This window comes from Rissa tridactyla, chromosome Z, assembly GCF_028500815.1.
Source record: "Rissa tridactyla isolate bRisTri1 chromosome Z, bRisTri1.patW.cur.20221130, whole genome shotgun sequence".
NCBI lineage: Eukaryota > Metazoa > Chordata > Aves > Charadriiformes > Laridae > Rissa > Rissa tridactyla.
In genome coordinates, this window is record NC_071497.1 from 20,990,548 (window position 1) to 21,017,905 (window position 27,358).

The window sequence follows — 27,358 nt, forward strand, 5'->3', positions numbered from 1 at the left end:
ACAAATTAGATTTCCATAGTCAGTGTTTTGCTGGCAAGGGAGAGGCTTTTTAGCTTGGAAAGCCAAGTAAGTTATTTTTCAGGAAATGACAGAGAAGTTCCTATGGGATTTTATGAACCATGTGTTTGGAAAAGATTGGTTTAAAGAGAGTTGAAAAAATCAGAAAACTACTTACTCTTATATGTCAGCTACTCTTTCATTCAACAGTGACAGCTCTGTAGAAGCCTCCCTCGAGCTTCCCATGTTGTAGGAATTACAAAATTGTCTGACTGGGTTGCAGTATAAATTGTTTTACTACCTTTTCCTCTATACCCTAAGAAATATGACATACACTTCTCAAAGGCCATCTTCAGAAGAATACCCCCGAGTCCTATGCACGTCTTTTGTACATAATTCCTACCAACACTGCCATTTTATGAGTGGAGGAGGACCATGCTGCAAAAGAGCATAGGAAAGGGAATATCCTTAATTATTTTGTAGTATTGGTGGGAAAGACAAACTGCATGCTGAAAGGCTCTCAAAGAGACTGTAGTCTGGTTTGGGTAGGTACTGGTACCCGTTACACTGGTAAGTGTTAGTGAAGAGGCAGCTTTTTCAGTAAATAAAGGGCTGAAGGTAACATAAAATTACTAAGGAGACATTTGAAGTAGGAGCCACATTTATAAGAATCTGTGCTTCTGATTGTTCTTAGGTACACAGCTTTTTTTTTTAGTAATGAAGGTCCAAGTTAGATTGCAATAACATGGCATTTTAACAGAAGGAGTCAGTGAAAAAATATACTTGTCCTCTCAATGTGTTTATGTCACAGTAGAAAATCTGTTTATTGTATTATAAAAACAGTAAGGCTACTTCTCCAGGCCAGGAGAGGTCAGGTAACTGCTTCACAGAGGTTGGAGCTGTTGGGAATATTATCTGGAAATCCTGCAGTGGATGTTTCACTTCTCTGACATGGTCTTTCTCCTTCACAGACTCTGGACAAAGCGATGTCATAATTGCATAATGCCAAGCCTTGATTTCCATAGTTAATAGAACTGTACTTTTTTCTTGTGCTGTAACTTAATATTGTACATTGTAGTTGGGATTGAGTGAAAGACTCTGATTTCATATAACAGACATGAGAGTGCTTGGGATGGGAGAAACGGGCTGTTTGTGGGTCCAGCCCAGATTTTGAACTGACTTTAGGTAAGATAAGTGCATCTTGTAATGGATAATGTAATGGACCTCAATCTCTTTGAGGCCCTTCAGAAAAAGTGAACACTTGTGTTGAGTAGAGCTGTGTAGGTCAAAGCACAGGCACAACAAGCAGTTGCCCAGGTCTGCAGAGAGGCAGTGCTAGCTCTGGGCCCACTGCCTGCCTGTGAGGACCAGTGCTGCAAACGTCTGCGCTACCTGAGCTGCCTGTCTGCAGCTCCTGCTTTCGGCCTGCTCTCATGGCCATCAGCAAGAAGAGTTTAGCACATGTGAGACCTGCGCCTAGGAAGGATGGATGACTTTCAGCATTGTCCCTGTTCATCCTCCCCCCTCCCCCCCCAACACTGATTACTCTCAGTTTCTAATACCTAATCTTTTGCTTCTTTTCCTTTACTACCTCTTACAGCCACTTTCATCCCTTCTTAGGGCCTCAGCAAAACCAAAAGGATCAAACCGAGCTCTTCAGGGCTGTTCTGCCCCTGAACCTCTTAGCTGTGCCCCAACTTGTTTCCCAGTTCTGCAGCAGCAAGGGGGCCCTTTCCTCATGGGAAGACCGTACAGGAGCTTGTGTAGGGGATGCTTGTGTAGAGTGGGGAGAGCAGTTGCTACTGGAGGAAGCAAAGATATGACTATAAGCAATCTACCTAAGGCACAGAAGGTCTTATCTCAGCAAGTGGACATAGTGGGAATGACCCAAAGTAAGTGGTGGGTGCAAGATGGAGAGAAGTAGAGCTGAGGCGAGTATGGCTGGAGAGGAGAGAAAAAGGGAGATTTCCCTTACCTCATGCCGCTGTGACCCATGTCAAGCCTGTTTCTGCACCCTTAAGCTGCCCTGTACCCACTGTAGAACTGAGTTTTGCTGCCCCCCCCTTCCAAAGGATGAAGTCAGAATAACTTAATTTGTTTTCATTTGGGGGATAGCGAGATTCAGTTTTATCAAGGGTGCTATGAAGTTTGAGTTGGCTCTGAGTACCGTCGTCTCCGCCTTTGCTGTGGAGGGCATTCAGAAGTATGGAGCGTTGCCATGAGGCACTTACACCCCTGAGATACTGAACTGCTGCTGAAGCTACATGCAGCTCTGGTTAGCACCACCACCCAGCTGCTCTTACTGATTCTGTGGACTATCGTTTTCCCTGCATCAGTTGGATAGGAATAGGTTTAAAGTCATCTTTGGTCTCTACTATATGCCGTGGTCTTGTTCTAGTCATAGCACAGCTGAGACAGAAAATGTGCCATTGTCTGAACAACAATGAAACACTAAACACGTGGAAATCCTATTAGTGTTTCATGGACTGTAGCTGTCATTTTCATTTGCTCTGGAATTCCTTCCGTACAGCCACGACAAAGGTTTAAGGTTGAGTTTCTTGACACTTTGAATGCATTAGCTGTTTGTCAGACAAAAGTCTGTCAAGCATACTGAAGCATCTAAAGGGATATATTTATTTCTGTAAGTAACATATTTAATAGAATTAGTGTTGGTAAGCTTGGTCTTGAGAGGGAAAAGCACAGTACTAGAATTTTGTGTTGGTTTTTTTTTTTCCTGGTCAATGTTAGACAAATGTGTCTGTTTTTTGTAAACTTCTCTTTTTCTGTTTCTGGTTTTTGTATCTTCTCACTCTAAACAAGGCTGCCCAAAATCTCTTTCTTAACTGTAATTTTTCAGAAGTTTATATATTTTGCAATTCATTTTTCCATTTATAAATATACACAATATGATGGTATTAATTTACCATGATTATAAGCCATGTAGTTAGTGTAATTTTCATGAGGGAATATAAAAGTACCATCTGTGTATTTCTTGTGTAATAGAAAACCAAGCTGAGAAGTTACTGTTCTCATTAGTGTTCCTCCATACTCCTGGTCATGTTTGTCATTCTTGTCTGTGTTTTTTGTTAAACTGTTAATTCTGGGGTTTTTGAGACAAAGTTACTTGAGCTGGGTGTTTTTGCATCAAATAAAAGCTATCCTTTTGTATCCAGTGTCAGCATTTGACATCTGTAGGAACTGAAGGAGGGCAGTATCAGTGTTATTTAGCACACAGTTCTTGATGTGCACTTAAAACACTAGTGGGTTTACAGGAAGGCAGGGGTGGTTCTTGTATGTCTTATTGGTTCCTATTTACTTCCATTTGTGCTTTCTGTCTTGGAAGCTCACAGTGATAGAGTACCAGTTGTTTGCCCGTATATAATCCAATTTAGTTATTTAGTAGTACCGTCCAGTTTCTGCAGCAGGAAGAGAAAAGTAGGTATTCTTCTTGAAAATAGTGAAAAAGGATCATTTAGTTAGAGGTTTGCTAGCGGTGAGAAACTGATAAATTCGGGAAAATGGCAAAATTAAGCATACTTGTGAACAATAAGAAATTAAGAAAGTAGTTTCCAAGATCTGAATATAATCCATATGTTTGGAATAAAGTGGAGGCGAAGAAGAGAGGGAAGAAAGGTGTTTTTTTGAGAAGTATCATACATAAACCTGTTTTGTGGGCAGACGTGAAAGTTTTTACTATCTCCTTAATGAAAACCTTAGGAATTCTTCTTGAAGAGTTTCCTTCATGGTTCTGATGGTTATGAATAGCACCTGCGGGTCTGCGATTCTGCTAGGCAAAAGATCAACATTATTTGTACTGGCATCCAAACCAAAGGTGCGTGTCCCATACACCATTTATGTGGGTTAAATTCTGTTGGAAGAATGCTTTTAATGGATAATGATCTTCTGGCTTTGTACAAGCATCATTAACTGTTGTGGTAGTAACCAAGAAAGATGAGTTGTTTCTAGTTTCACGGTACTTGTAAAGAGTTTTCTAATTGGTGTCTTCATATCTGTGGTCCCTTGTGTCCTACTCAGGATGAACTGCAAATCTTTCAGTGTAGTGTAATTTCTGGTATTTCAATGACTATGGGAAAAGCATTTCACTTGTCTTATTCAGTGATTAATTGTTGCATTTTTTATTTAACTAGTTGTCACTTATAAAAAGTCATATGTCTTTTCAGAGTTATCTGTTCATAGAACATGAACATTTTTACAAGAAAAGTAATTTCCTTGCAGTGTTGCATTTTTCCCCCATAGTTCTTCCGTCTTTATTTTGGCACTTTCATCTGTGTTCACCAGTTTCCTTACATTGTTTTTCTGTCAGGGCCTGCAATTGCTCAGTTAAATTTGTGTGTGATTTGTCTATAGCTATTTTGAATCCATGAAAAGATCCTATCTCTTTCGTAAGCTAATGTATCTTTCTGTCTTTCACACAAAGCCATGTTGTTATATGAAGTAGTGGCACAGAAACTCACTTCTGTGCTTTTCGTTTGCTCTTGAGAATTGTGATCTGGTAAACAGTGAGGAGGCAAACCTGGAATTTATGCTGTCTAAATAAAATCATTTAATAACGTCAAGTTCATAAGCACAATACGTGTTATTTCACTTACTTGCATTTCTGCTTTATAAGTTACTTTGTAAATCAGTTTAATACTTAGATTTGCATTAAACAAAAACATATACAGATTTTCTACTTACTTATCACAAATTGCTTTAAATTTATGAAATATAGGTGCCACAGTGAGTAGATTAGAAATGCCACTTGCGGGGTTTGTTTTCAAACAGTAATTTTCGTCTTCCTGCAGGGCAGATCTGTTGTCCAGCTTTGCAAATTTTAGATGTCTGCTAGAGCTGGATCCAAGGGCTTTGGATGGTAGGAGGCAAAGTTAAAAGCTCTGTACTGCTGCAAACAGTTGAAGGTGTAAAGGTAGCAGATTTGTGGTTTTGGAAAGGACAAGTGCACAGGAAGCTGTGGTTATCTCTTCTCACATCTTATGCAAAAGTAACTGGCAAGTATATTCTTTAGTGTCATTAGCAAAAATTATGCAAACTAATTAAAACTTTGCTAAGATTAAAAAGGAGGCTGAATAAATGCTGCCGACTTTCCGGTGTTCGGAAGACTTTTCTGTAGTTCCTTAACCAGTGATGAAACACAGAACAAGATAGATACGTGCTTTGAGAAGAAAGTCCACAGAGGGTTTTGTGTTTCCTTTCTTCCCCATATTCCAACTCTTCTCCTTTATGAAATGACAGGTTTATAGACTTTCGGAGGGAAAGACGTTTCTCTGAAGTTGCGCATATATGACTAAAATCAAAATGAGACCGCACAAGCCAAGCCATGATTCACAAGAAAGTTACCTGTCAAAGGAGTGCTTACAGCTGAGGCAGGAGCCCCCTAGACTTCTCCAAATTGCTTGGCAAACCCTGTAGCCAGCAAAACGCTAAACTAACAGTGGTGTGGAGGCTCTTAGCTGACTGAGGTGTAAGTGGGTGTTAGGAGTCGCTCATAATTGCTGGAGATTTAAGTTAATTCAGAACTGTTGCAGAACCTTAACTAGTGACTTGTTGTCACTTCTAACTTAACTAGTTTTATATTCGGTTAACCATTCTTCCCACCAAGGTATCCTTGAAACTATTTCAGTACAATGGCTTTCCTGTACAATCCAAAACGTTTTGTTCCTTGCAGAACTATTTATTTCATACAGTGTGTAGAATAATGATGTAAATAATGTTTTCCCCTCATATAATTAGGATGTTAAGTCTCAACTAAAGAAAAAAGCCTACATTGATTTTTCTTTGCATGTGATTCTCTTTACAACTCTGAACTTACAACATATTCCTAAGGGTGCCTTGGAGTTTTTTCACGTGTAGAGGAAATTGTTTAATAGCCAATAGCTGTTCTCCCAAAATAGTCTAAATAGATAGGGGGGGAAAAAAATCAATACACCCAAATAAGGTCATCTGCTCACAGCGATTAGGACACAGAAATAGTCCTTTTCAAAGAGGTACAATGTGGCACAAGTTATTTTGATGGATTACAACAATCTGAACTAATTTTGGTAATGTAAACATTGGTGTGAAATGACTGCAGTCCCATCCATACTGCATTCAAACAAAGGTAGACGCATTTCAGTCTGGATTAAATAAAGTGCTGTCTGTTTCTAATGTGGTTTGGCTAGTGGGTGAAAACCATAGCATTTTGACCTGTTTGAAAGGCAGGTTCTAGTAGACAATAGAAAGTGTTTATCCAGTATGGTTCCTGTGTGTTTGCTCTGATCAATGCTAGCTGGGTATAGTGTGACAGAAAAACCCCTTTTTTCTGCACTCAGGCATAAATACAGTTTGCAAATGTATTTCAAATAACTTCTTATTTGGCCTAAGTCTTGGGTCTTGATGTAAACATCTATCCTGAACATCATCTCTCATTGTCCTGGAAATAATTATTTCCAGCATTTTCTGAGCAAAACAGAAAACAAAGAACTCCTACATAGACCAGGCACCTTTTCCGTATGCTTTTCTGCTGATCTTGTCTTCATTTAATAGACCGTGTTTTCTTGAGTACTTGAAAGTATTTCTCATCACTTGCCCTCAGAACTGACCCAGTGACCTGCGAATCAAGAAAATGTCATGTTAGTGACTACTAATTAGTGGATCCAGAGAGCTGCTTCTCCTGGCCTTTCAACCTTCCAGAGGCAGCAACAAAAGCTGTCACATGTATCATACAAAGAAAACAAGCATTTGCAATGTTTCGGGTTTGGTTTGTTTTTTTTTTTTCCTTAGGGTGTAGATAGTAGCACAAGCTCAATTGAGGCTACAGTTGAATTTGTAGGTTAGGAGGAAATTAACCTATGATACAGTGTTTGCATTTATTTCTCCTTTTCCATGCATAACATACTGCATTGTGTTATCCAGCTCTTCCTGAACATGTGTGAGTGTGTTAGTGTGCCGTATTGTAAGAGGGGAAAAAGAATGAATCTTCATTTATTTTCTTTTTTTCTTTTGTTCTTATCATCCTTTGTTTTAATCTTTTGTTTTAACTACTTCAGAATATATTAAGTATTTTTGAATGGGAATATTTTAGTGCTTAGTTTTTAATGTACAGTATACAGTCCAGGCTTAACTTGTCTTTTTGTATGTTTGTTGAACAAACTTGTTAACAGAAGATTCGACCGTACTTCCCATTGTTGTACTTCTGCACATGGTCATGGGTCGTCATGGGTTTTTTGGGGCCGCCTACTGAAATGACTGTGGTAAAATGTGCAGTCACAGCCATGTCACAGAACTGTTTGTACTAGTACATTAATCTCCTTTTTATTATTTATAATTTTCAGGTCTTTAAAATAGAGGTGCTAATGAGTGGAAGGAAACACTTTGTGGAGAAGAGGTATAGTGAATTCCATGCACTTCATAAAAAGGTAGTGATCTCTTTCTTTATAAGATGTAACTTTGTTTTGCCTTAGTTGTGATATTTTCCTCTCTCTTGAAATTGTTGCAATACGTGGTTTATCTTAAATTCATTTTATGAGCCATGTCTCTGGAAATGAGTTCCCAACTAATTCAGTTTCTTCTCTGTTTTGTGGAAAGGAATGATGACTTCTCAGATGTTACTAACTCTCCTTTTTGGTTATTGTTTACACGCTGTGTTGCTAAAATGCTGTCTGTAGTATGTTTTTCTTGTAAAATCACAAAAAAAGACACATTCCTACACCAAATAAATACGTTTTTCATTTTTACCCAATTAGGAAAATAATTTGTTAGTTCTGTATATTGTGTTGCTTACCTGCTCTATGTAAAGCTCCGGAAACAACTTATATACATCAGGAAACTAGAAATGGAAAAAAGGGAGTAGATCATCTCATGCAGCTGCTCTTCATACAATGAACATGATAAAAAATTTCTGCTAAACTTGTCTACTGAATCATGGTGCTAATATATAGAAGGGAACTCAGTACTTTCAAGAGTTCTTTAAACTGTTTTGATCACTGTTGAAGGAAAACTATGATTTCTGCACTCCAGACTTAACTGAATGCTGCCATACAGTTGTGCAGCTGCAAGGCAAGTTTTACATTTTTTTCTGCCTTATGGAGGCCAAGTATTCTGAAGGAGATTCTAGAAAAGCATTGGAGCCCACTGCCAGCAATGGGGCTGCAATGGGGCTGTTTGTTCCTTTGTAGCTTTCAGTGGCAGTGGACTATGGGTGCACGCTCAACTTCTTCGACTGGTGCTGCTTGCCTTGAGTATGGAAAAGCTTCCTCTGCAAGCAATAGAGGGGAGCATGGGCATTTACAGTTCCTGCCACTGCAGTGTCAGAGGAGCTTACCCACACCAGCATGTTTGCTGGTGGCCTTGAATCAGCTCAGGAATCATCTTATTCAGGGAACAAGCATTGTCCTGGTGGTAGTGAGGGTGGATTTTGCCAGCCTTATTTGATGTATGGATATAAACAAACTTGGGTCAACAACAGGCAACTACAGACCCATCTGTGTGTTAGCCCTCAAAAGTCCAAAGGAAAAGAATATATTTTGCTTTACTGCACTGTAATTAAGATATGGCAGTATTTCTTGCCTTTTTGTTTCTTGCCCAAGTTGTGGTATTAGCTGCCACTTTTTAATACTCATTTCCTTGTTTAGTGTTTCAATTCATGTATGTCTCAGATATTTTTCTCCCTTGTGTTTGCATTAAATATGATACCGCATGTGCAACAGTATCAGAATCAGTAGCACAACTCACACACCCACCACCAAGCCTTGCAATATGTGTGCTTTATTTTACATATGAGAATAATCCTGCAATAGAAAGTAAAGCAGGCGAGTAGAAATTATACAACAAAAATAAGTTAGGAAACATTAAGAGGGGAAAATCAAGACTTATATGTTTAAAACGCACCCTACCCAAGTAGACTGTCTCCTGTGGGTAGGATAGAGCAGGATAGAGTAGAACAGGGTAGAACAGAATAGAATATATTCAGTTGGAAGGGACCTAAAACAATCATGTAGTCCAACTGCCTGATGCCTTCAGGGATGACCAAAAGTTAAATCACGTTATTAAGGGCAGCATCCAAATGCCTGTTAAACACTGACAGGGTTGGGGCATTGACCAGCTTTCTAGGAAGCCTGTTCCAGTGTTTCGCCGTCCTCCTGGGAAAGAAATACTTCCTAATGTCCAGTCTAAACATCCCCTGGTGTAGCTTGAACCATTCCCACATGTTCTGTCACTGGATACCAGGGAGGAGAGATCAGCACCTGCCTCTCCTCTTCCTCTCTTTGGGAAGCTGTAGAGGGCAATGAGGTCACCCCTCAGCCTCCTTTTCTCCAAACTAGACAAACGCAGAGTCCTCAGCTGCTCCTCAGAGGGCATGCCTTCCAGCCCTTCCACCAGCTTTGTTGCCCTCCTCTGGACACGTTCAAGGAGCTTCACATCCATCTTAAATTATGGGGCTCAGAAGTGCACACAGTACTCAAGGTGAGGCTGCACTATTGCTCAATACAGCGGGATAATCACCTCTTTTGACCGGCTGGCCATGCTGTGTTTGATGCACCCCAGGGTGCAGTTTGCTCTCTGGGCTGCCAGGGCACAGTGATTCTTTCTGAGCCTGAGAAGTCCAGCCGCTTCTCTCCCAATGTATGCTTGTGCCCGGCTTTACTCTGTCCTAGGTGCAGGATCTGACATTTGGACTTGTTATTGATAATTGCCATTGGTAATTGCCCAGTGCTCCAATCTATTTAGATCCTTCTGCAAGGCATCTTGTCCCTCAAGAGAGTCAACAGCACCTCCCAGTTTGGGGTCATCAGCAAACTTTGTAATGGTGCATTGTGCTCCTGCATCTAGGTCATCGATGAATATATTGAGCAGAACTAGCCCTAGGACTGAGTCCTGAGGAACACTACTGGTGACTGGTTGCCGGCCAGAAGTAGCCCCATTTACCCATTCACCCACTGAGCCCTGCCCTTCAGCCAGTTCTTCACCCAGTGCAGTGTGTACCTGATCATCTCACAGTTGGACAACTCGTCCTGAAGGGTGCTGTGCCTGATAATTGTTTTATTCTTGAAATGCCTTTCAGTAGTACCCAGGATAATCTTCTCCATAATTTTTCCAAGTACTGAGGTTAGACTAATAGGTCTGAACCCCAGGTTCCCTGGGTCTTCCCTCACGCTCTTCTTGTAGATTGGACTAACACTGGCTGGCTCCCAGTCAGCAGGGACCTCCGCAAATTCCCAAGACCTTTGGTAGATGATCAAGAGGGGTCTTGCTGTAACATTTGCCATCTCCTTCCGCCAACTCTCGGATGAATCCCATTAGCACTTGTGAACATTCAGCTGATACAGCTGGCTCCTCACAATTTCAGTGTTCACAAACGGGCACTGAATGGTCCACAAATTGTTCACTGTTCCCACAGTCATGGTCCTCCAACTCAGGGGACCGGGCAGCCCAAGGTCTATCAGTATTAAAGACCGAGGCAAAAAAGCATTGAATGCCTCTGCTTTTTCTTCTTCCCCTTGTTGTCTGATTTCACTGTAATTTCTGGAGTTGCACAATTACTCCACACAAAAGTCACGAATGACTGCAGTCTTGCTCTCAGATTTGTCTCCTTGTACACTGATTCCTCTGCAGTAACTTCCTTTCCAGAGATTTCTCCTTAGAACACCAGGAAAAACATAAATGATGGTCCCTTTCTTCTTTCCAGAAATAGCAGCAAAATAAACAAACCTGAAAAACAGGTATTCTAACCAGACACTTTGCACCACTCTTCAATTTGTTTCATCTTATTCCTCATCTGCTTTCTGTCTGTTCAAATTACTCTGCCAACTCGATAATGACTTTTTCTTATTTGTTCCATGTATGGATGCAAAGCACTTAGCATATTTTGGCAACAGTATACCTCTTTTCTTAAGTTTTGTTTTTTGAAGTTGTAGTAAAATTTCAGTAAACATGGTTGAACAGCTTGTGCTCTGAACTTTTCTTAGAGTATTTAGTGTTACAGAAATCCCCGAGAAAGCATTCTCTGGTAATACAGTATGTGGTTTCACCCTTTCTTCTCTCTGTTTTGTGTTAGAGCAGAAAATCTCAATGCTCTTAAAAAAAGTAGGCTGTGTATTTGAACAATTTGTACTGGAGAAGAATATTTTTGAACTTGTATCTTGATTGTTCTTTGTGAACAATTTGTTTACATCCCATGACACTATTTATACTCAGGTCCAGATACCACTTTGCTTTCAGCATGCCAATAGGGTATTTTTTTTTTTTTGTTCCTCTCTTCCCCTTTAATTTAAAATGTAAGTTTCACTCTAAATTGCTGTGCGTACTGGCAATTGGAAAGGTATCTTTAGATTTACTGTGTATTCAAGGTGCCCTTAGTGCTGGAGATGTCTGTAGTGAGCAGGAGAAACAAAGCTTCTGTAGAGAACAACTGTGGTAGAAAATGGAGGCTGAAGGGGAGACCGTGCCTTTCACTGGAGAAGAACATGCTCCACTGTCATCGTATGGAGGAAGGAGGGCTCCATTGCTTATGTAGGACATTATTCATTCATCAGAATGCCAATTAATGTTTTGATTAATTTTGATAATTATTTTTTTTAACAAAACCATTTCCAAGAACATGGCTGGATTTGTCTCCTTCATGGGCTCAACCTTTCTCACGTTCCAGTTGTGTAAAGAAATTAAACCCCACTTCCTGTGCAACCTGGCTGTAGTGAAAAGGGTGTACAGTCTTTTCAAGACCGCCATGCAGCACCAGGAGTACAAATTATTGCCTTGACAGAAACCATCCACTGCTGTTGGCTTTTCTGAAATAGTTTGCATAAACCATTATACTTTGCCCTGGTTATGAATGACAAACCAGGCCTTTCAGGTTATCCGCCATTGAGATTACAGTGTTGTATTCAAGTCTGAACAAAAGTTTTATTATTCTCATATGGAGAGTTTTTTAGAAATAATTAAATTCTTTCTATGTGTATAATATAGTAAAAAAATACAACCATTTTTTTGTATTTATTCTCTAATCCCTTTTTATACTTTTTTCCTTTACGTTTTTAAATATTCGTAGTTCTTTTTAAGCAGCAGAATGCTAGAAGGTGACAGCGTCGCAGCTACTGCAGTGAAATTTGCAAAAATCTTGATTTCTCTACATCTCGTTTTGCAAATTCTTTATAATTTTAGAATAATTAGTATACACTGTAAATCATACTGACTTTTCACACTCAGACAAATAATTCTTTACTTCATAATATGAGCCATCTTTTAGTGTTGCAGGAAATAGACCCTACAAATAGGTATTATGTCGGTGTTACGAACGGGAAGGTATTGCAGCCAATAATTGTCCTCAGATAAATATTTCTTGTGTAGGGACAGCTCTGAAGCAACATAGCTAACATATACATAGGTTTGCTTAATATTCTTTGACATTGTAGTAATTATTTGTTGCAATATATTATTGGATTATTGTAAGCATAAGAAAATGGGCTTATGTTTTATTCTTTGTACATCTGTATAGCGTGTGCTTTATACCTACACACAGTACCTGTGTGTGAATATTTACGCAGTTGTTTTTTGGATGCTTTATATAGCAGGGCCACAAAGCACGAAAGGATTGTTAATCATCAGCTGAGGTACCAGCCACAGAGTATTTATCTTGTAAGCAGCTAGGCCTTGGTGGATGCTTGTATTGTTTCAGATCTGTCTCCCCTCATCTGGAGCATTCTCCTCATTTGTTACTCATCTGCAGGTGCTGTCATAGTTCGCAACAGCTGTGACCATAGCTTCTTCATCATTCCCGACTAATTTAGAGGAAAAATTGGGGGTTTATAGTCTGGCTTTAAGATCAGTCAGTAAAAGTACACGGGTTTGGAGTGTTGTTTTGGTGGGTTGTTTTTCTCACTTCACATTTAATTGTAATTTAGCACTGTTAAGAAACAAGGAAGTCACAAAATGTTTCCAGAGCAATTGAGGTTTCCTTGCTGCAGCTTTGTTACTTGTAATTGTAGAGACGTTGATATGTTGGCACTGCTTTTTTCCTATAGTGACATCTCAGCAAGCTCAAAGATGAAATGTAAATTCTCAGTCTCCCATGGGTATGCATGTCAAAGTCAATTTTGAGTTTCTTTCCTTGAATTCCTTGCCTCGGATTTACTCAGAGGCAATATCTAACAGAAAGAATGTCTAATGTCACCTTCTATTAAAATGCAATGGAGTCTATACCAGTTATTATTTTTTGCTCTGTAGTTTTGAGGAAAACATAGATGTGTTTTGGTTTTGAAAAAATATATTGCTCCAGCAAGAGGATTCTCAGTGTTGTCAGAATGTATTTTTGTGTCCACCTATATGCCCTCATGTGTATGCATATGCACATTCCTGTATATCTCTATAAAAGCTTTCCTGTGGGAATCTTTGGAGGAATAGTTACGGAGCTCTCTGGGAAATATATTCAGTGGCAATCTTGCCATTTCTCTGTATAAGAGAAATACACAAAACTGTCGGTCTGTTGGTGCAATTTGAGAGCATGGATATTTTGCTGTCTTTATTGTGAGCTCTCCAGAGAAATGGCTAGCTCTCCTCCCTGGACTTCTCCCACCTGCTCACAGTTGCCTAAATCTAGAGTTAGAAATTCTCTCGGTGTTTTGTCACTGCACTTAGCAAGGTAATACCTGGGTATGTCATGGTGACATTGTGAGGTATCATCCCAGGCTAGCTAACTGGGAGCTCATGTCAAGTATTCTTACATAGTTGTTGCAGTTTTGTTCTAAGGCGGTTACTCACAACAAATTTTTGGTAAGGTACCAGGGCAGATAGATGTGGAGATTATTAACTGCAGCCCGTAGGTGTGAAGTCTGCTGTTACTTCAGTGAGTTGATGGTGAGTAATTTCATTGCCATGCTGTTGTCCTTTATGCGTGGTTATTTAACCTGTACTGCCTCATCTCTAAAATAAACATGTTTATTTTATTAAAGGGATGCTATTATACTTCGTTTCTGTCTGCGTTTCTTTTCATTTGCAGCTCAAGAAGTTCATAAGAACTCCAGAGATCCCTTCAAAGCATGTGAGAAACTGGGTCCCCAAGGTCCTGGAGCAGCGACGGCAAGGCTTGGAGTTGTACTTGCAGGTGAATCTCCTCTCGGCACTGTGAAAGTAAAAGCAGCATCCATTTTCAGAGTGGTAGTGTCCAAAGCATTTGAACATATAAAGTGGGGTGCTCTACTGACAGACAATTTTAGAGGGGGAAGATGAGCTACTTACTGGCAGTGATGATTGCTAGAAATCCAGACTGTTTTTCATTTTTTTTCTGATTCTGGCAAAAGCTGCTGACTGACTTTGGCAAACCTACTAGTATCTCATTTTCCTGTACCTAAAATGGGGAAAATAATGTTACTCTCTCCAAAGTTATTCTGACCATACCAATCAGAAGTGTTGCAGAAGAGATACAAGGAGGCTTTATTTAACTCATCTCTATTTAGACCGACTAGAGAAGAATCAACTCATCAAATTCATATCCCTCTACTGTACATGCCTGTATCTGAATTGTTCATCTAATTGAAATAGGCACCTATCATTCCATATTCATCTCAGTTGGTTTGGAAACTTGTATTTAAAGTCCCAGACTGGACCTTTTTGGGTTCTGATCTTACTACAGGCTGTAAAGGGAGTCTGCAGGAATGACTGAGACATATAGAAATCTAAATATACCAGTGATAAATCCCAGCCTTTTTTAATAAACGGAATTTTCAATCTCACCATGACTGCTTTAAAAATGTCCTGTGGTGTACTTTCACAGCCATTTCTGTGGTGATAAAGTCGGATTAAGGAGTTCCTCTAGACGTGTTCCCAGTTCACCTCACCTTCAGCTGTATTGATGCAAGTGCTGTTTTATTGAAGAGGATCATAGAAATTATCTGAGTCAGAGGATAATTGTTTTGGGAGGACGACAAGAGTGAGAGTATTCTTTTACTCAGATCAGAGTAGTAAAAACAGTAGAAATTTCATAGGTCTGATTTATGTCATGATCCACAGTTGCAGTGGCACAACTGGAAGAATGGTGAACTACAACATAGTGGACAGTGAGCTGCATTCATAGAAAATAGATGGTAACCTGCACCGCTCAGTTACCACCCTGATTCTTGGGAAGGTTTGTAAAAGGAAACTGCCTAAGGAGGAGAATGGAATTAGAGTGTGAGATGAGATAGTACTACTTCTGACATTAAACTTCTAAAAAATTTGGGAATGAGGAGAAAAACACAGCTCAGATTTTGTTCTGAGATATAGGGAGCATTTCAGGCAACACAGTTAATTTTAATTTATTTTTTTTAATATTTCGTTACTGTTGTTAAATTGAAAAATTTAATCCTTTTTTCCTTCTTGCTCTATGATATTTATAGCATTATTGGCATCTAAAAATTACATTTATTGTATGGGTGAAAAAACATTGCTGTTGGAAACAATTTGGTTTTAAAAAGAAATAAGCCTTTTTGGTTTTGGTGTCTGTCAGCACAGCTTGCTCCATCATCAGTATATTTTTATCTTACAGCCATTTGCTGTGAATTTTGGTTGCTTTTTTTTTTAATTTTTTTTTTATTTTTGTGCAGCTGTCTTTTGGAGAATATCACTACTAGGGCACATGTACCAATTTCTCTTACGAGGTTGATTTTGTTAAAGAGATACAGGGGTAGATTGATTAGCAGTTTTTGATTGCTGATAAACTTTAAAAGAACATCTCCCCCTTCTGGAAGAGTTAGTCAACTCTTGTTCTTGTGCAGCCTTGTACATTTAATTAACTTTACTCTTCTATCACTGTTGGCTATCATAGGAACATGCAGTCGTTTAGATTGGAAGGGACTGCTGGACATCATCTGATTAAAACATGACAAGCCTCTAAGTTATACCCACACTAATGTGCATACTAAATTAAAACAAGAACAAAAATCAGTAATATTCTTGTCAAAGTCATTAATTTCTGTTTCTGCTGATAGAAAGCAGAACTAATCATCCATGAGATTTTAACTTTTAAAATAATGAGAGCCTGATTTTAGACAATTAAAAGTTCATATTAAGGTCAGTTATCAGGAGAGTTTTAATAGTGCCAAGCATCTTGCAGGACACAGTGTAGGAACATGCTACAATTTCAGAAGACATGGACAGTTTTTGATTTAACACTATGTATATAAAACATTGCAAACATATTTTCAGATGATAAAGAAAAGCAAGAAATTCTTCTCTCTGCGCCGGAAGGTGCTGCAGTTGCCAGTACCATGTTACTTTGTTGTGACCTTTTCATGATGAAACCACACTCTTAAATCCTTTCAGCACAAGTTGGTTGTTTCTTGGAGTGGATGGACAGAAGATCAGAAACACTTCATTATATCTTTCTGAAGAATAGCAAAATTATGAATAAACCAAATACTACTAAATTGTGAGATACAGATAGTAATTTTCTTAAATTTGTCAGTATCCACTGTTAACTAATATTCATCAGATGGCTTATTTTTCTCTTGTTTATGAAAAGTTGAGTGGGGATTTTTTTCTTGTTAGATCAATTTTCATGGATTTGTGAAAGAATAATTTATCTATATTATTTTTAAGTGACTTTTATATTTTACAAGTGTGGCTGGAATTTACAACTTAAGTTTTTAATACTGTGGAACAGTTGACTAGTAAGCACCAGTATGTGTAGTAATTTAACTGCATGTATAATAATAATAATACCAGAGCCCTCATGAATACTGGGAACAGTCAAGTGACTGACAAGAGGAAAAAAGGAGTATGTTTAATTTATTAATGAGGAAACAGATGCAAAGATGAGTGTGGCCCCAGACATTCAAGCAAATTAGTATGAAGCAATAAGCCATTGCTCCTCTGCTGATCTGTGGTAACTGTCTCTGTGCATGATATTAACCTGCAGTACAGAGGACTTGTTTGAGCCTGAGCTGGCTTAGTTTCAGCTAAATAAGAAAATGCCCGTTACTGACAGTGGAAGAGGACTAAACCAGCTCTAATTACCTTGTGGTGGCTATCAACCAAGAGTTACCATAAATCAATTAGTGTGTGATATAAATTCTTATTTAATAGCTACTTTTTTGTATATCTGAGCTTGTAGCTTGTAATACAGCAGAGGTGAGAATCCAGGTGGTTTTGATTTAAAATTTGTAAAACAAATCATTGGCTTGCACTATTGCTAACAAAAATCTCTCTGATGGTAGTATTAGATTGCTAGGATTCGAACTTAGCTATTATTTGTTTATGATTACGAAATGCCTTCTCTTGATATGTTTCCTGAAGAGTTTGTGGTTGAGAAAAGGTAGAGGATACAGATTTGAGGTAGCTAGTTGTGTAGGGAGCCTGGAGAAGTGCTGCCAACTGGACCTGCATTGAAAATCTGTGATTCCTGATAGTATGTTTGTGACCCTGGAGAAATATGTTTGCTTGAAAGTACCAGAAGGTGAAGGTAAGTGTGGAAGATGATAGGGCAGACCATTAATCAGCATTGTAGCTTCTGGGTGGTGGTTGGTTTTTTGGGTTTTTTAATCCACTGTATAATCTTGGACTGACTGGTTATCACAAAGCAATGAAGAAATACAGTCTTCTTTGGAAGTGTATTTAAAGGAGATAAAGATTACTTGAAATGCTCCCTTTTGCACAGTTCTTGTTGTGTATGAGTTCGGTAAGTCATCTTATGGATGGGTCAACTGGACAGCTAGTTGGGGTTTTATTTTGGACATTGAAGAGATTGTTGGGATTCCTAAGGGCAGCACTAAGGGACCTTATCTAATTGGTTATTGAAGCAGCTGCAGCTGCATCGTCAATCTGATCAGTATTTGTTACAAATAGATTTTATATGATGTACTCTTGGAGGAGCAGTTTTTATGGGGCTTATTTCCAGAGAATTGGTAATGGGAAAGAATTTGATCTAGCCACCTGCTCTCTAGTGATTTGGAGTTAGGTCATATCCTTGTCCCAGTAAGCTGACACTGGATGTTATTGCCATCCAGTCTCTCTGCCCCAGGGACTTGCCCTTTGACAGGTCTGCCTTTTAAAGTTCAATGGAATAGATATTTTCTAACCCCCTTGGGCAGAAGAAATCTCATCATTTGCTGATATCATCAGTCCAACAAGATAACAGGCATCGTTAACAGAATTCACTGTGAAGTGTCACCCACACCTCAGCATGAGACTGTGTAGCTGCTGCTCGTCTTCACTGAAATAATTTGGTTATGGAGAGAGATTTTGGAGGAGGCCCATATTTTTGATGGGGTTCAGGATTCTGACTTGTTTCTTGTGGTCTGGGTAACCTGAAGAAATTCTTCTTGTGACTGGCGAGACTAGTATAAAACACGGGCTGTAAGCCTTCTGAACTGCCCTGTATGTATGTAGGGTTTATATGTACATATGTCTCTAACCAGAGTTAATATGTAGAGCTAATATTTCTCTCTCGGCTGAGGTCAAGAAAACATACTTGCCTTTTATTTACTCTTGAACTTTTTACAAAGAGAACAGTCCTGATACTGGAGATAAGATTGGTTAAAGTGCTGCTTGGCTGTGAGACTTGAAGACTTGATGAACTTCAACATTCCAGCAGTTTCAGGAATCCAAATCTTCAAAATGAATTATGGAGTTTATGAAACTGGACTAGAGATTTGTTTTCCATTTAAGGGAATAATCTGGAGATCTGAGAAGCACTTTGACCTATATTTCAGTATTCTTCAAAATGCATTTCTCTTTAAAAATATTTTAACTACCAATCCTTCCTGAAAAAGATAAATAAAACCATATCTGTTGTGATTTTGCTCTTAAGAAAGTAGAATCCAATCCTGTCTCCTTAGTTTCCAGCAGGGTGGAGTTAGGAAAACAGTGGATGGAGTGATGAATAATCTGTAGTGGCTTTATGAGTAAGTTCATCAGAAATATAAAAGAGAAAATCACCCGTTATTATATTACACTTTTTTACTCTTTTTTTGGAGAACAGTTCAACAGCAACTGCAAAAAAATTAAGACAAAGGAGCTATTTCTGCATTTAGTGACTGCAGAAGGAATAATATCTTAATAATAATATCAGAAAATTTGGCCCAAGGTGTTGTTTCTTTGTGGGCCACGCTGATTTTCTTTAATTACTTCAATAAGTGTTGATACTGAGTTCCTTGTAGTAAAGTTTAAATAAATAGCCTTTTGTAACTGGACAATGGGCATGAACAAATCACTAAATCTGGATGGAAGGATTAAATAACCTTCCCTAGCCCCAGGAAAAAAAAAAACCAACTCTGATTTTAGTCATCAAAACCTTTGAAACTGTCTTCTTCTAAGTTAACCTAGTTGTGTGCTTGTTGCTTCATAAAAGTTTTAGGTTCAATTAAAAAAATTAAAATGCTGAAAGGATCTTTTTGTTGATTTGGAAACTGTGTTGCAGAGCATTGTAGAGCTAATACAGCTTTTCGTATTTCAACTGAGAATAAGAATCTTCTGTTTTCTTTGAGTGTCAGTCATTGCCCATTTTCACTATCATTCTGGGGAGTGAGATAATTTGATTTCTCAGGGTTTTTTACCTGATTGTGAAGAAAAAGAGTTTTCCATCACCTAGTGGGAAGTTTCATTAGTTCTTCACTACTAAACTGATTCAATTTCTGTTTGCCTCTTGCTATTCCAACAAGGAGAAATGCGACCTCAGTCATTTATAACCTTGTCTGTCCAGAAGACTGGAGAGGTCTCTGCTTGATTAAAGCCATCTGGACTCCTGATGTCAGTCTGCAAGTACTCCACATTGTACACTGGCTAGAGCTTTGCCTTCCAGTAGCTGAATACTTCTTCTCTGTAACTGTAGCTGAAATACTGCTTCAGAGCTGTCTTAGGTGGGGTAGGATCGGAAAGTGGGGAAAACAAATTCTTGGTGGTGCACAGTATTTGTCACTGTTTTCTCTTTGTGAAGTGGAGGAAAAAATGTCCCATGGTAGTACATAAAAGTCAGCCTGAGCTCCGCTGGGCAGAACAAAAGCTAGGATTTCATATAAAGAAAGGGAGATCTTGGCGTGTGTGATGGTTGAAGCTGACAAAGTTCTCTAGCATGAGAAGCAATCTATAAGTGCTTTTAAAATGGAACAGTTCTTGACGTTCCATTATCAATATTACAGAAGAAAACAAATGTAATGGCTGTAGTGGTAGACGTTTTTGAACCAGTGCTGTTGGATCTGTTTAGAAATATTGAGATCTCAGTGTGTAATACGTGCACTTTTGAGACATTCATTTGCTTTTGCCCAATAAAAATAAATCAAGTTGGTTACAATTTTATTCTGGAAATGTAATAGCAAAATGATCTTAGAACTATTCAGTGATCATTCAGCTCTTCAAATTTTATTTCTGTGCAATTCACATTCATCATATTTATCCACTCTGTCAATGTTAATATTCATTACAGTTGTTCTTCCTGTATGTTCTCAGAAGTGTGTTCTGTATGAAGCATTTCATTATTCCTGTATACCTGTGTGTCTTTGCCGAAGGCTGTTGTGAATGCAAAATTTCAAATTGTTTCATAGGAAGACTGGAAACGTTCATGGAAGAGTAGTTTATATCAAGCATAGAAGGTTTTCAAGCTGCAAATAACTTTCGAAGCTGCAAAAGAAGAAAAATGTCTCATATGTTAGTCTTTCTCATTTATACTCTCCCTTGATACCATTTGTAGCCATTTTTGGAGGTAGGATACGGTGCTAAACGGACCTTTGGTCTGAACCATTATGAACTTTCTTATATAGTTCTTAAAGTAATTAAACACATACTTGTGTTTCAGCTTGTTACTAGATTTGATTAAACATTAATGTGTTTTCGTGAACTGAGCCCTGCATGTATCACAAACACTTCTTAAAAGAAAAAAGATTGAATCATAAGGCTGACAAGACGAGGTTGAATCATATTGATATAATGAAGAGGTGTGCAGGTCAAATGCCACTGTGCAAAGCCACTTGTAAAGGCTAATGCCTTTTAAGACCAAATCTTTTACACATGGGAGGTAATTGGCTGTATATTTAAAAGCCAAACTCAGAGGAAGAAATTTCAAGCTATAAAACTTTTGTGCAAAATATGGGCCTATTTTTGTTCTTCTCCACCTTGTTCTGTGCATGAAAAAAAAACTGTGGGTTTTTTACCACTAGGCTTCTGTTCAACCACTCCCCATATCTGAGAGCAGGAGCTGGATGGAATTTGCTTTGACTTCCTTGTGTCATTCATTAACCACCACAAAGATTTCTGCAGAGGCAATCCTTCCCTTTGTCCTATGCGTACATTCGCTGTTGAAATCTGTTTCTAACTAATTTAAGACCAAATTGGCTTATTTGCAGAAAATAAAATTTTCCATCAAGTCCAGAATAGGTGCTTATCTTCCTGATTGCTGTTTCTGGAAACAAGTTTTGTTTTAGATACAAGTGAATACATTTGGAAGAATGAATCTAGTGTTAGGAAGTTGCAAGTAAAAGTTGGATTTAGTGAAATAAGGTTTAACTGATGTTTTGCTGGAAAATCTGGTGAGTCACCCACGTGTATTAATCACATTGAAAATTCTCTCCATTATCCAAAATTATTCAGTGTCTTCCTTCTCTAACTCCATTTAGTCTGCCGTAATCAAGGTTGAACTGTACCTGTAAGGAACTCTAAAAGCAATGGTATGGTAAGTATAAAAAGGCAAAATGTTCTTTGTCCTCATTAAAGATTGTGAGCAGAGTGTTAAATAATATTAATGGCTGGGATTGTCAGTACTTAACAGTACTTTCCTAGTACAAGTGATTTTATTGATCGATACAGTCTCAATGTAACAGGGCAGATTATTCCACTGATTTTATCGAAACCTTAACTAAGTTTGTTAGTGTACCACATATCTTTAAATAGATCTAGATGATGATGTAGATTAAGAAAAGCAGACCACCATCCATCTTTTTTTGATCGGTTAATAACTTAAATCCATCATTGCTGCAACCAGCTCTCTTAAGATTCTGTTGTGCATACATGTTTCTTTGGTGGTACAGATACATAGCTGGTTTTAGATGGCTGTGGATTTTAAAGAAGTGTGCTTGACACATGCAGGATTGCATATTTGTTAAGAGGAGATGGAAAGCAAAATAAAACAGGAAAGCAAAAACATTCTGTAGATAATTTAGAGGAGAGCCATTTATTAAGAGTGTTTTCAGAGGTGTTTCCTGCGGAAGTACTCCAAGCATTTTTCAGGCACACTTAGGAAAATTACCTGGTTTATGTTTTAAGAGTTACATTTTTTGCTTTTCAAGTGGTGCTACATTGTGGTTTATGATTCATGTTTTTTCCTTCATTTTCAATCATCTGATTTTGCCGTATAGAATTATGCTGCGTGAACTTTTCGCACATTTCACTTCTACATGTTAGAGCTGATCAAAATAAATTTTACTCAGTTAAAAGCAGAATTTACGTTAGAAGTCATAACAGGTTTAGAAACCGTGCCTAAGTGCTTGTTCTCTTTTCATTATCTGTATGTCATAATGTTGTTGTATCACATACTTTTGCCCAAGTTAAGGTGAACATCAAACTGTACTAATTGTGAGTTTATATACAGTGAGAAATGGCATTAAAGGCATTAAATTTTCTTTTTCCTTAATAAATATTTAATAGAACTGTATCAAGCCTGAGCTTCTTTGGGGGGAAAAAAATAGAAGTCAAACAATTTTGGTCGATTGAAGGAAGGAAGGAGGGAGCTGTAATTCCGGCAAAGAGTCTTTATTATCACCACCTGAAGTGTAGTAAAAGACTCAGTTTCCCCCATCTTTTTAATTAATCTACAGCATCTTGAACACATTTTCATTTCCTACTTTGTGTTGTTTTACATAAGCTAATTCTTATTTTTGGTATACAATTGACTATTGCTTTTTTTAATTGGACTTTCGAGGCAAGTTAAGTTTTAAGGGCTTTTTCTTCAAAATTAATCTCTAAAGTTACTTAATGAATTGCCAATTAAGGGAAAATACTTTTTTCTAGTGAAAGAGTATTTTAGTTTTGCAAATGTAGCATAGCACACTATGTTGTGTTATGGTTGTCCAGTAAATTAGCATATGATTTGGATCATTGCCTTTGTGCAATCTGATAGTATTCTTTTGCCTACACTTTTTGTGTGAATGAAGACCAATCATTAATAGTCTTTACATATTTATGAACTGCACATGCAAGGGAAAAAAGTTCATGAAGAAGTGAATAATTCTGTCTTTATAGCAGGATTTAAATTTCCACCTAAGACACAGGCCACATTTGGAGGTGAGAGGAAGGAAACAAAATATTGACTATATGCTGAATAACTGATTGCCATCCATTCTGTGCTTTGGATGAAGAACTGATTCTGGGAGGGAAAGTGTTACAGGATCATACTACATATGTAAGCAATATTAAATAAATCCTTACACATAAGGATACTGAATTGAAGTTTGATACACTAAACCTGACAATTCTTCACTTTTTTGATGGTTGGACTAGATGATCTGAAAGGTCCCTTCCAACCTAGGCAGTTCTGTGATTCTATGATTCTATGAAGTGTGCCATAATGACTTTAATGTTTTTATCTAACATTGTTTGTATCATTTAGCATAAACCATTCTGAAGGGAAAACAAAACAAAACACAAAAAAAACAACAAAAATTGTGGAACTGATCACATGGTTTTACTGGAAAGATACTGAATTAAGTAAGCAGTAATTCTCAAGCTTCTGCTTTAGAGATATTGGAAGGAAAGAGCACAGGAACAGAAAAATTCTTTGCAAGAAGGGCTGCTTAGGCAAGAAGTAAGAGCTAGTCTATCAGCAGGTAAAAGAGGTGAGCAGAGCAGGAGTTGACTTGTCTTCTTCAGATAGGTTGTGCAAAGGTGGTCAGTGAGCCTTCTCCTTTGGTCCTGCAGTAAATTGGACTCTCCTGCACTGGATATAATTCCCTTGTGTGTGTTCCTTTTTCTTGGCTTTTATACAATCTTGCATGTCTCCTTTCTGAAGGATATGTTGAAGGATTTCAGAGTGAACTAAGAGGAAAAGGTCCTGTGCTCATGGGTAGCCTAGGAGAGTAACAAACGCATGTTATCTTCTGCTAATGTTGTCCATCTCCACACGCATCGGCATTGCTTGCCTTTATTTTAATTTTCACCTGCTTATTGTCTCTGTAATCCAAATGTAGTACGGATTTAGTTAAGTGTAAAAACGCTCATTTTACTGAAACTGTTGATTGTAGAATGTCTTGATTGAGACAGACTTGAATTTAAGTGCAAGTACATTTATGAACAAATATGCATTACTGAATGATGTGCAAATTTATAATTCTGATATGGATTTTTCCTGTTGACTTTAAAAACATGGTCATTGACATAAGAAACTTTCATAGAGTTTCTTTCATTCTTATCATAAATATTATGAATTATATATAAGAAAATTTTTAAGAAGTATAGATACAAAAATTGAGTTTTGTGATGCAGTATCTTCTTTTTAATTTCTCATAACTATCATTGTCCATTGTGTTTATCTAATATACTTTTTCTTCTGTAGATGAAAAAAGTTTGCAGAAACAAAGTGTGAAGTACAAGTAGAACCTTTAATTTCATTAGGCACGTCGTAACTGGTGAAGATTAATGTATATATCTCTTGCTAATTCTTTTCAATTACTCAGTTCATATAAATTCCCAAACCTTGTTAATTATGCTGAAGTCAAGTGGTAATTTTTAACAGTATTTCCACAGCAAGGGAATTTTCCTGGTCTAACCTTGCCCTCCTGTAGAAACTCTCAGCAGATTAGGCATTCTGACTCTAGTCCATTCATTTTCAGCACAAGCCTAATTGCTGCCGACTGCCTGCCACAGGTACCCTGGTTATCGTACATTTAAGGGATGCAGGTTCTTCTGAGAACAAATAAGGAAAGATTAATTGTTTGTTTTGTTTCATCCCAAGAGAAATGTGGGAGCTTAATCAAGAAAAATAATTTCTTCTGTTGATTTGGCTTATTTGTGGAAAGGGATAATTGTATAGAGGCTTGTATAGAGGCAGGCACAGAGCTATGCATTTTGAAAGAAATTTTGCTGTTTGCCTGCTTGGGAGGCAAAGATACAGCAAAATGAATGTAACACAGCATTGGAATTGATGGGGATGGTTCACATTTCTCATAGTAAGTAATTTGGCTGCTGGGCTTTTATTTGAACCAATATTGCTAGGTGGTATTGTCATTTGTTTTGTCTGCTTCTTTGGATATCTAATCAAGGAGACAATAGTAGGGGGAAAAACGCTTTTCCAAATTGTCCTTAATTGCTAGAGCACGAAGTGAGCTAAACACTCTGGTATTTCCAATTAAAGAACTTGTTTCCAGCAAGCACCATTAAATCTATCTTTCCCAATCTGATAAATAAGCTATCAAAGAGTGGAACAGATTAATTGAGAGCAATTAGTTGAAAGCTCAGTATAACAGTCAGAGTAAACCAACGTTATCAATGAATGCAAATTTTACATAAAGCAATAAGAAGCACTGATGCAACAAAATAGAGTTGAGAGTAACCACTAAGCACAAAGGAAAATTTTATCTGTGGTACAAAAATTAGTCGTCTTTGTTTCTCCTCACAACAAAAGCACTAAAAGCTGTTTCTTTTTAAGACCTGTGTTACAGGAATGACAAATAGTATTTAGCACCTTTGCTATGTACATTTCTCCTTCAACGTGCTGCAGAAAATAAGACATGGGAAAATCACAGATCCTGCAATTCAGAGCCGATCACAAGGTTTACTCCAAGTGCATCTAAATGTCAAGAAAGCCCTGTTTATACTACAACATTTGTGTTTGTTACTGTCTAGTAGACATGGTAATCTCTAAGTGTGGTTTGCTTATGTTAATAACCAGTAACCCCTGTGTTTGATAGAGACTTAAGCCTAGCACGTTAGATTTTGATTCCTCTTTAATACAGGTGGGTGTCCCTAATGATACGTATCTAGACATTTTTGATGGGTGTTCCTTTCTTCCAGCTGTCTGTGCATGCCAAATGGTATTGACTCACATGGTGTAAGTATCATTCTGCACACGGGTCCTCTGGATATTTCCCTTAATGACAAAACGTAGGAGAACCACCTGGATGCTCCCCTTAAATGCCAGCCCTTTGCCTTTTGCGAATGAGTGTATCAGCATGAGGAGAACATCATCTTAGATATTGAAATAGATTTATAGGCTTTCAGTATTAGTATGTTCAAAGAAAATATTGCCTGTTGGTTCAGTTGTTGATATTTGTTGTGTATAAAAGACTTTGGAGTAATGTGCTCCATCAGGAAGGCAGGAGAGGATACACATAGCCTGTTACGCACTAAACAGACTAATTTCTAAGTTGGATTTTACAGAACTACCTTGGCTAGGCAAGTTGTATCACTGCTTTGTGTGTTGGCATCACTCACGTAAACTGACAGCACAAATATACCAGCTGCCATGGCTTTTAAAACTGCTCTCTTAGAACAGCAGTTTGTGTGGTGCATCACTGACCAGTGATGTGGCTAGAGTCTGCTTTTGTAGAATTACAGTTTTTAAATGGTTGGATGAAAATCTTATTTCTTATGCTGTTGTAACCCACTGGGTATGTCTATTCTAGGAAAATGAAAAGGTCATTGATAACTTTCCCAATAAAACGCTCTGAGAAAATGTCATTCCAGTTACGTGTATTTGACTGGGGGAGTTCATCCCCCATTTTCTGAGCACCTTATTTTTTTATTTCCAGAATATCATCATCAGTAGGGAAATACAGCATTCATAACTGTGATAGTATGGTGTCATATCAGCACATGAACTGATGATAACAGACATGCTGCAACAGATGCAGCACTTTGAACACAGGTCATTTATAGTATTTTTCTTTATGTCCTTGCTGGCAAGTCACTAGGAGATCACAGTTGTATTGTGAGTAACTGGTTTTCTGAGCAGCTCCCCTGTAATGTCGGCTTCTGTTCAGAATGTCTCCAAGAAATCACGAGGAAGTTAGACGAGCGGAACCTCTTCCAGTTTCTCCAGATGTCAGGGCATCCAGATCTCCAAGCGCGCTTTTCAGCATGGGGTCATGCTCTCACACCTGGTTCAGTGGGGAAGATTCCTAATGTAACGTTTCAAAAGCACTCATAAAGCCACAGAAGGTTACAGACGAGCAGAGACCATGCACAGGATTCACAATCTTGCAGCCATCAGCATTTAAGCAGCTGTCTCTACGTTGTCCCATCAGATGTTTCTCTGTGTATTTGGATTCAGTCAAGGTCAGGCAGTGATACATGCTAATGGTTTTGAACAGCAGCAATTGTATAACTTCAGGATTAGGAAGCTGTTGGCTTTTTTGTAGTGACGTTGTATTTCTATGCCATGAAATAGTGTTTCCCTGCTTTCCAGATGGATTTT

At 38.1% G+C, this 27,358-nt stretch overlaps 1 protein-coding gene across 2 annotated transcripts in view; it reads left to right on the plus strand.

Annotated features, from left to right (window-relative positions):
• Positions 1-27,358, plus strand: part of SNX24 (sorting nexin 24) — a 90,720-nt gene that overhangs the window by 39,095 nt on the left and 24,267 nt on the right. The window contains exons 2-3 of one of the 2 annotated variants that reach the window (XM_054185390.1): positions 7,329-7,412; positions 13,988-14,092. In XM_054185390.1, coding sequence (XP_054041365.1) covers positions 7,329-7,412; positions 13,988-14,092 — 189 coding nt within the window. The other variant, XM_054185391.1, reaches the window with a different exon arrangement.